At 37.2% G+C, this 10,977-nt stretch overlaps 1 protein-coding gene across 1 annotated transcript in view; it reads right to left on the bottom strand.

Moving 5' to 3' along the window:
- Positions 1-1,521: 1,521 nt before the first annotated feature.
- LOC108752049 (telomerase-binding protein EST1A) overlaps positions 1,522-10,977 on the bottom strand; it is a 106,839-nt gene continuing 97,383 nt past the window's right edge. Inside the window, exons 25-28 of the mRNA XM_018492645.1 lie at positions 10,768-10,930; positions 5,058-5,278; positions 4,066-4,147; positions 1,522-2,880 (exon numbers count right to left, since the gene is read on the bottom strand). Coding sequence (XP_018348147.1) covers positions 2,744-2,880; positions 4,066-4,147; positions 5,058-5,278; positions 10,768-10,930 — 603 coding nt within the window. The 3' untranslated portion in view covers positions 1,522-2,743. The remainder of the gene's footprint in view (positions 2,881-4,065; positions 4,148-5,057; positions 5,279-10,767; positions 10,931-10,977) is intronic.

Below are 10,977 nucleotides of genomic sequence, written 5' to 3'. Positions count from 1 at the left end.
ATGCTACTTCACCATCTTCTTATGACGACATTAAAAAGTACGTATATACTTAAATAAGACCTCAACGCGTTTCAAAGAAAGCGAGAAAGGCGAGATCTCGGGAATTCGTGCGATTTTCCTCAAGTATACGATATTAAATCCATAAATAGAATCCTTGTACGTAAACATTTTTTTTTTTTTTCAATATAAAGAAAATGTTCCACACAACAGAGATATTTTAATATGCTTCTTACGCGCCCTTAAAATACCGCTGAACAGACACCCTTAGTCGGCAGGACTTTTTTCTACTCAGAACGGCGTGGTTTGTCAAGCGGAACATCACGGTGTGACGAAAGGATTCTGCCCGGGTGGTATAGTGGGTGGGCACTTCTTCTACTTACCGATTCGATTTAATTCGCAGGAATTCCGACGAGACTTCGGACAGCATCGAGATTTATCGTAGATACGGTCTTTAGTATGTCGAGCGTTCTTTTCTCCCTTTTCGCTGGCTCTCCTTCTCCGTTAATCTAATTGCCATTTTCTCCTTCTCTTTCTCTCTTTATCCCCCTCCCCCCCCCTTTCTCTCTCTCACACATTCTCACACACGCATACACTTCAATACGCTAAGGAGCATTAAGTAACTATCTTATCTCTGTCGAAAAATAGGACATCGTGTTCGCTACTCGATCATCGGTCCCGCTGATTCCTTGCTGGTCGCGCGTTTGCCTCGACTACTGTGCGCCTTCCGAAAGATAAACTTTCTCCCGAAAGATAAATTCGTATACGTATCTGGTAAAACCGAGTAATATTAAAAACATCGGCGAAGAAAACATCGACATCCGCGCGCAAGTCGCGTTCGCGCTTTCGAGAATTCGCAAGAATGAAGCGATCTCTCAATATCTCTATTCGACTCCATGCCATGCGAATTATTTTGCGAATCTTACTTCGCACTCACGATAATCGTCTTAATTGCACTTCGCAATGACGTAGCCGAGCATAATGATCGCTAAATCGACATTAATGAAAAATCTCGTCGATACATATAATTCCGACACGGAATGTTTATAATAGCGATCGTAGCTAACATCTGTAGGATACATTCCTCCGCTTATTGGTAAAAGCTAGTCTTTGATATTATAAAGAACACCATACGGTTATGCAATCGTGCATCTCATGGAATAAAATTTCGCCTTCTCTCCTTAAGTTAGTTCCTAATCTTAAGCCAGTGAACCACATCGATGTCAATGTATATGCTATACAAGCGAGTACTCGCAAGCAATGAAAAGGACATCTCGGACATGGTGTACATTGAAAATATTCACATCTCGGACATGATGTACGTTTACTTCAAGATAATCGATAAAGAGGATTTTTAAAAATCAAGAATTAATGTACAAAATATATTCTCCACGACGAACATTAAAAAAATTTCGTATTAAAATTATAATATCAATAATCAATTTTGTTTTGAAAATATTGATATGTATAATAAACATTGAATATAATTTGCACACGTGCATTTAAATGCAGATCGATGTTGATTTTCAAAAATGATTTTGATCATTCCTAACATTTCCCGAGAGTAATTCGACGACGATCGAGCATACGGTCAACAATCGCGTTACACATCGATTGTCATTTCAATTCTTCGTCAATATCTCAGATGACGCATTCGTTGGAAACGAATCGTTAACAATTCACTTTATGGCAGCTTAAAGGTAATGATGTTAATGGCTTTAGCGTTAAGAAAACGAAGAGAGAATCGGATCCAGTGGAAAATGTCACGGCAGATTCGCGCGGAACGGATAAAAAGACACGTTTCGCGATTGATAGCGAAACGATGACGCGAACGCATCGTCGTCGCATCTCAAACTACACACCGTACACATGCGATATAAAAGTTTTAATAAACGTTCTCACACGAGAACAAAGTAAATATTGGCAAAGAAAATTATACAAAATAGTTATACAGCCGCAATAGGCGGTTATCGATAAAAACAATCTACAAACAGTGACAGCACTTCAAGATAGTAAAGCTCTATTTTTACCGTTTTCTTCGCTTTTTCTTCGAAACAATCAATGTCCCTGTCGGTTGTCTCTCGATTTTACTTCGGTGTATGCCATGGCTGTGAACGTTCTGGATTCAACGTGTCTTTCGGACCGCCCCGTTATACGGTCCCCCCGTGTGAAAAGACTCTCTTTGGGATTTTTATCTCTGCACGTTCGAGATACACGGAACAGTTAGGGGTACAAGGTAGGTAGTGTCACGCCTCATTCTCGTGGAGCCTTCGAATAGCTCGCGTTTCCGACAAGCGAAACGGCAAACGACAGGCTCCGAGCCTGTTTCTTTCTCCATCATTCGTACCGTACTTCATTCGCAATTTTACGGGACCGCTCGCGCTTAGCTTTTTCTTCAGTAAAACTTGCTTCTGTTCATCGCACTTCGCGGTTTCTTCGTAATTGGATTTTTTAAAAATTTAGAAAAAAAAAAAGAGCGCCGTTGGGAGACGATCTGAATATCCAAAACTTGCGATATAGACTTACGCGATAACAACGTCGTGTGCGCATAGTCGATGGTCGATCAGTCACGAAAGAGCCATAATGAAGATCCGCAATGACGCGAGCGTTTTTTTTTTCTTTTTCTACTTTTTCTCTCGTTGCGTTGGTCTTGTTTGACATTTGGTCGGGCTCGTGCGGCAGGAACACAGGAGATTTCTATCGTCAAGTGAGACTCGGAGTTTCGTCGCGATCACGTCATGTCATCTCAGCCGAGTCCAGCCCATTGCATGAAATCGGGAACTTCCCTCACGGGCACGTCCCTGGCCAGAGCCTTCACCCTCAGGTTCCGGTCCTCCGTGAGTAGAACCACCTCCCGTCTCAAACGTCTCGGCTGTCCCTCCTCTGTTAAGGCAAAAGCCGTTCCCCAATTTTTTTTATTGACCTCTCTTACGCAGAATCATCTCCCGCTACTAATTCGATTATTCTTGTCTCGAAAGTCTTTGATAAAAAGCTAGCGAAATATTGCCTCTAGATGATCCTCAGTAACGTCGTAAGAACAAAAAATTTCATCTGGATATATTCTTTAATAAATCTAGGAAAGACCATTCTTTCCTGACTAATTTAGAATCCGGTACAGACGAAAAAAGTATTTTCTTCTATAAAAAGTTTAAAATAACATCGAATATATGGCACATTTAATCATGAAACATGAGTGTATTAAGGATCTTTCTTCAGAGGAGATTTTTATCAATTCTATCGTCACACAAACAGCAATTTTTATGTTAATAAATTGCCTTTTTTAAATATTTTAAAGCTTAAAATGTTTCCTTCTCATTCCTGATTATTTTGAATGGGAAAACAGAGCATTCACTAAACTTTTGTAAAAAATTTGCTGAGGATTCTCGGATTTTCCAGATATTTTCTTTCGTTCAAAATTTCAAGTAAGATGAAAATATTCTTTAGCAATTTTAAAATAAGTTTTTTTAATCGGTTTGCAAGTAACGTAAGCAAAGTATAAATTAGTGGAAGGGATTCCACAAGACTACATCTATTATTTTCTACAATTGAAGTAACAAAATCTATAGGATAGTAGAGGGAAGAAACTCAATATAATACACTCTCAGTGAGCTACTTTCTTTTGCTGAGTGTTATCTTCCACTATCACTTTAATTTTTTAAATAAAATTTCGCGAGAACACAAAACTGTACGATAAATATACGCGGATGTATATGCTACTTATTGCTAACCGATCGTCATTGACATTTTATTGTATATTATCATTAAAAAATTACCGAAGTTTTCAAAACTAAAAAATTTTAAAATAAAATTTCAAAAATACTAATAAAATTCCATAAAAATTTTTGATATATAATATATTTTCAAGGTTAAAAAATCCCCAAAAAATTTCAAATTGTCTAAGTAGTAAACACTCTGGAAAAATATTAGATTTTTTAAATCTAACTTTTTTAATAATAAATTTCGGGGGGAAGTTGAAATACCCCTTTAAATACGCATGTAAACAAGAATGATGATTGGAACTATTGTACGAAATAGAAAGAAATATTTCAATGCGATGTTCATATCTACCTGCGTTTGCTTGATCCTTGATGCTTCTGCAAAGACTGAGGCACGTAGTCAATATTCTATCGTCATTCCGTGTCAATCCATCCTAGAACAAGACCATAAAAATTCTGAATATGCTGATAATTCAGTAAATAATCACATTCTATTTAAATATAGTAGCAAATAACTTAACGGAGAATCAATCTTTGAAAATTTATGACAAAAAAAATTGGCATTAAAAAAAATTCTATTATTCAATCACGAAAATTATGCTAACACGAAATAATAAGGCAACAAATCGCAAATAGTACAGAAAATACTTCGCACGTAAACTACGTGGGTGTTCTCGGCTCGTTATCATAACATTCGCGCTTCAATGAACACCCCGCCTACCTTTCTTTGCTACCATTGGTCTTGGGAACGACTGGTTTGTACTATACCTGGCTACTTTCTGCGTGTAACTGTTAGAATCTTATCGACTGAATGTCACAATCGATTCGTTTTATCGTGTCGCTTGTCGTTGCACGCCGCAGGCATTTAGATAGAAAATCGCAATGAAAATAACGATTCCTTAATAATTTACGTATTCAAATCGATTATCAAAACGGGTTTTCTAATCGCCATATAATATTCGGAATTGCATTATTTTCTTATAAAACATATTGATGTGATAGTTGAAATTAACGACGACGAAGTATTAAATTCACAAAAAGGTAACAGAACATAAATAATTAAATTCTTCTTAGATTAAAGGAAAAAAGTAAGAAAACGAGGAAGAAGGAAATTGTACAACGCATCAATTTCATTTCCGAATCGCAATGACTTCGAGAAGAGAATGTACTAAGATTTTTAGATAAAAGAAGACGAAAAGAACAAAGGATTGTTCATCAGAGGTCTCGCGATCAATGATCGATGTAACTTTGGCTTCTAAATACCTCAGCATGCCGAATAACAGTTATTTAAGAGGCGAATGTAAGCGTATCGAATGATCGAGGTTTGTCCAGTTTCTTACTTACCTTGTCGACATCTTCCTCCACCGTAAAAGTGCTGGATGTGAGAACGGTGCCCCTCGTGGTTAAGCACCGGATCGCTGGATTTCGACTTCTCGCGAAGGCCAATGCCGCCTTGGCGCTCTCGGCAACTCGCACCACATGCTCAGGATTCAGAGTCGCTCTCGACGCTGGAGGACAATCTCTCGCATCGGCGCCTCGAGCTAGACCTTCGAGTTCATTTAGTACTGTAACAAAAAACATGTCCACTCGTTAAGCACGCGTGAAAGGGACGTGTCGAAATTTACGTCGCGTGCACGAGAATACACAAAGGAATCAAGATTAATCTCTTCGAATTGATTATATAAATGTAAAAAAAAAAAGTGTGTATCTTAATTTGATCCTTACAGAAGAGAAGAAAAGAAATTGTGCAGAAAACAAATTAATTTATTTATCATAAGACGAGTCATTATAATTCATGATAATATACTGCTCAGTTAGTTATAATATAATATAATACTTTATTGTACGTGTGAAAAGATAACAGTATATATTAAAAGTAGCAAAATTTTAGGAAATTTGAGATATAGAAATAATAAGCGTAGACGAGAGAGTCCCTCATTCGTATAATTTATCAATGGTCGATGATAGCCAAAATGATTCATTCAAAGATTTTTTCATAGACTTTTCCATTTTTTTTAATGTCAACCGCACAGCTACTCTCTCTCTCTCATATTTCAAACTTTTTCAAATAAAATGCACACAAATAACTTAAATTAAAATTCTTCTATTTAAATACAAAATCCAAAGATTCAAAAGAAAAGTCTTGTGACTATTACGTGGCCTACGCGACATGTTCATTCGACGAGATCGATCTCGTCTTCATGGCCGAGATTGGAGGAAAACGGGATGGTGACGTGCTGTTAAAGCGAAAGACCATCACAGCTGCGTTCAAAAGCCACTCTCCCCAACGATCGGCGACCGCCGTACTGATATCGCCCACGTATAAAACGTAGCCAGGAGGCAGCCCGCGGTACGCCGCTGCCATCGAGCTCCATCGCGAGCGTTTCAAGCCACATACATGCATTCATGTATGAGCCGTGAGAACCTAACTGTGAACGCTCACCGTTGCTCGCCATCCAAGAGCCAGACGGGCTCGTGGTCGGCCGACTGGCCGACGAGGTCAAAGGGCAGCACGTCGGCCGATTTTGCATGAAGGCGCACTTTCGTTTTTCGACCCCACGACCCGCACGAACGACAAAAAGGAAAAGGAGAAACGCACAAAGCGGACAAGTAACAAGATTAAAAAGACAATTTTTTACTAAAAGGTAATCGGCCGGATCTGATTATAAACTTTGTTACAATTTCCATACATATTCGTAAACCAAAAAGATTTCTCCTTAATTGGCAATTCTTATATTTAACTGATTTACTGTCTTTAGAAATTAATTTGGTCAACTGATCATTTTTAACAGAATTCGCAACAGAAGTCTTTAAAATGAAATGGAAAAATTTTTTTTCAATTTCTATCAAAAGGTGATACGATAAATTCAAAATACAATTTCGTTTCATTTCGCAACTTATTTGTCATTTTTAATTTTTTATTTTCCCTGTACAGACAGACGATTTTTTTTTTTTTTTTTTTTTTCAGAGGAAGAGGGGGAAGTAGATTATCATGAACGCTGTGAGAGAGAGCTTTATCAACTTTATTCGCCACAGATTGCCGCGCGAGAGCGCACAGAGAAGCAATCTACGGAAAATGCAAATAGGAGGTTCACCAAACTTTCCCCGACTCGATAAATTAACCGCCTGCCAGCCTTATCCTCCTTCCAGACCCGACCCCCGACGAACTGGCAAGGGCGGTCGGTAGTGGATGAAGTTTGCGAGACAGGGTGGACGGAAATAGAAAGAATAACTGCGGAGCGAGAGAATACGGGAAACTGCATTATTTATCACCTAGGCCTGCAGACGTCATTTATCACCGTGCGATAAATATTCTGCTGCTAAAATATCGACATGTATAATAATCAATCTTGAAATTATACGCGATTGTAGGTGTCCACCTAAAATAAATTAAAATGCTCCGTATCACCGGACTACAACTTTAAAATCCAATCTTCTGTTTTCTAAACTTTGCAATCCATTTTCATAACGTTATCGAAACACTTTATTTTAATAATCCATTTCTTAGATATTCGCATATTAATTTTTAACAGACATATTAATTTCATTTTTGCTATTTACTATTTGCGTCCCTGAAGATGACTCGAATATAAGATGAAACGTTAGTTTTATCACACATCATGTAGTTAGATTATTTATTAAATTTACATGCTAAGAATATATTATACCGTCTATTTTTGTGCGCACTTCTCATCGTGCCAACTTCCACAGTCTTCTTTTCGAGTACTACCGTGTTTTAAAAATTCGTTCTATTAGTTCCTTCTATTAGTTTTGCTCCACTTCCTCATAATTATTTGCTTTCAAACGAGTATTTTTATATATGAAGTAACGTAATAAAAAAAAAATAACAAATACGATGCGATGACTCTACGACATTAATCGACGATTGTGATAATGCTTGTCAAAATCTTCGAAGCAAAACGTATTCTTGCTCTATCGCAATGGCCACTACCTACTAATAAACGTTTACCTAATAAATTCGAAGCTCTTCCACTGGAGTATCGACAGTAAATACATGACAACAAAATAAGACGGACAGTGACGTAAGACAGATCCGTAAAATGCCATGTCCGGATTGGCACCGTGAATCGATTTTGCTGAATCGACGATTAGATCAGCGTTAATTGGTAATAGGGATGATGATTGATGAGCCTTTCAATTTTCAGCGGCCTTGAACCTTGACCACCAGCCTTGTCTTCGATTGAACGCTAAAGCAAGTGTGTCACATACAACTTTCACGATCACCTCAAGAAATTCTATCATTCTGATATTTTTAAAAATCAGAAAAATTCTTCACATTATTGCCCCTACATGTTTTATTTAATTCAGCGAATGAAATTATTACAACTTTGCTAGAGAAAATATTTATCTACATGTGGAAATCGAATATGCGTTCTAAGATAAATGTTCAGAAAATGAATACATCACAACTGAGATTAGAGGCTCGAGTGGTTAAGATGTACGCGCTCGAGGCAATAAATGCTCCGAATGTCCGTCCTGTCGTCGTAGCAGTAACTCTAGACGCATTACTATTATAAAGCACCGTGAAAATGTCAGCCTCACCGTGGAAGATTGTAAATTTATCGCTGATTGCGTTTCGCTGAGTAGCGAGTGTCTATAAACCGCGACTATTAAAAAAGAACCAGTCGTTCCGTCGTGCCATGCGTCATCGTTGTTGTCATCATCGACTGTTTGACAGAAACGAGCGTCCTGTATGCATTATCGTATTGTAAAAAACACATCGATTGGCGTGTGACATGTGATTTGACGATTCTATTACTGTGATAGTCTTTTTACTTAATACCTCCAATTAAATCTAATTCTTGTAAAAGGAAGAGATATTTATGAAAGAAATAATTTAAGAATCTTTATTTTAGATATTATTTTATTTTAGTTTTATAAAAGAAATAATTATTTTTTAAAGTTTAATTATATATAATTATACTTTAAGAAATATAATTGCTAATCGCAATACTGAACTTAACGGGATATTTCCTCTAATTAATTAAAAATTACACATTTATATATATCTCTCCTGTATCCGTTTGTTATTCTTTACGATATACAGTAGTATATATTTACCGCTATTTCCTCTCCCTGCCGCATCAAATGTTTCATTAAATAATAATTAATATCTGAATAATAATTAACAGATCCTAATGACGCAACTTAATATATCGGCAATCATAAAATTTAAATTAATTACGAACTACTTGTACGCGTATCGAAGTCCCGCGTCATAACATTCTTTATGAATACAGACTTCTTCCCCAACAAAAATTTGATTGAAAGCTATCATCAATTATAATGGTTTCTCTTTCATCATCAAATAATCCGATAATTAATTAGTGTGCACATTCCAATTCCGTTAATTCTAAAATGAAACAAATCTGTCTTGGGAATGTAAGTTCCTAAAGTCTAACTTGTTAAAAAGTTTATACAAATTATATACTTTATTGTACTATATACATAATTAGTATATACAACGCATTATATACACTACGCGTATTAAAAAATTCTATTAATTCTAAAATGAGATAATTCTGCCCTGAAAATGTAAACTTAGTTTGTAAAATAAAGATTCTTAATATTGTTTAGTAAAGTCTAGTTTGTAAAAAAATCAGAATTTATATATATATATATATATAGAATAGCGCGAGTACTGTTATATCTCCATAGCGGAACGCAATAAAGATATAACACGGCTTTAAATCGGAATGCTGTGGAGTGCTACAGATTTAACTGCTTCGAGAACGACGATGACTCGAGACCATGATTTCGTTCGGGTCGTATCTCTCGATGTGAGACCGTTAAAGGAAATGCTCTCCGACAATGCGCGCGACTGATCGACGGCGTTCGAAAGGAATTGCTCAACGCTAATTGGAGCGAAGGAATCGACAGCGGTTCGCATTCCTCAATGTCATCATCCTCCAGGAGCTGACGCAAGCGCCGTTAATAGCCGTATCGGTCGGAGTTCGATCCAGCAAACGGCTCCCGCGATCGAACAAAGCATTTCGCGCCAGGGATATATGGGACAATCCATTCTCACGAGGACGAGGGGGCAGGAAAGTTCTGCGACAAGTGACGCGTAATGACGATGACCTAATGAACTATTCTCCGCTAGGGATCGACGAATCGACTATCGTCTCCAGCTTCGCTTAACGTCGGAGACAAGGCAAATCGAATATGTTTGCGTACCGGCGATTGCTTTGACCCGAGGCGCGACCTCCGACTGGTCGCGTCATTTCTCTTCGATGACATTATCTAGACACAACCCCTGAGAAGGTGTGTTCGGTCATTGTACAGTTTTTAGATACTTCATAGATACGTTCGATGCGCCAATAGCTGATTACAGTATTATAATAACCGATTTAATTGTGCACAGTAATTGTGATAATAAAATATAGATAATTCGAGTAATGTATTCGAGTAATGAGAGTACAATTAATGTACTCTCTAAAACTTTTGCCGTAAATCTCTTTTTTAAAGAATGAAATCTCACTCTTAAAGATTAAAAACTAAAGCTACTCTCTTTTTCAAGTCTGGCTTAATTTCCACTCCAAAGAACTTAGAAAATATGTGTAGAAATGAGAATTAGTCGTCAAAATTTCTTGAAAGATTTTATATTTTCGATGAATAAAATCGTTTCTTAATCCTAACTTCTTCCTGTCATGTTTTCAGTCTTTGAAAAATAGATTATTTTTTTACGAGATAAACGTAACAGTGTAGTGACGAGATAGAGCAATAGAGTTTACAATATTTGATAAACCGAAATTCTCTTCTAGTTTCGTTTATCCGATAAAGATGAATGATGTTATAATACAATTTGTCTCTTTATTTATTAATAATTATTCCACGCGTTTTTAAAGGTAGGAAAAAGTTTTAATCCAAATCATATTACTGTGGAGTGTAGCACATCCATCTTCTTTCGAGACACTCGACAATCTTTAGTCAAAAAATGATGGACGAGATCGGAGGCCAAGCGACGCACGTTTTGTCTCTCGCCCGTCTTTTTCCTGCGCCAATAATATGTTAAACTTTTGTTTTCACTTACCAACGAGCGGCACCATGAGAGTGTAGATTGGCTGCGCGCCGGAAGTGGCTCTCGCGATGATCTGCAATTGCTGCAGGTAGTCGATGAAGCAATTAGTGTCTGGCACCAGCTGTCTCGGTCTCACCTCGATTTCTACCGACACCGAGGACTTTTGTAAAATAGCCTAAACATATCAAATATAACACACATATTTCAATATCAAAATATAAA

Source organism: Trachymyrmex septentrionalis, unplaced genomic scaffold (genome assembly GCF_001594115.1).
Source record: "Trachymyrmex septentrionalis isolate Tsep2-gDNA-1 unplaced genomic scaffold, Tsep1.0 scaffold53, whole genome shotgun sequence".
Taxonomy (NCBI): Eukaryota; Metazoa; Arthropoda; class Insecta; order Hymenoptera; family Formicidae; genus Trachymyrmex; species Trachymyrmex septentrionalis.
This window is presented reverse-complemented; position numbering and strand designations above follow the sequence as displayed.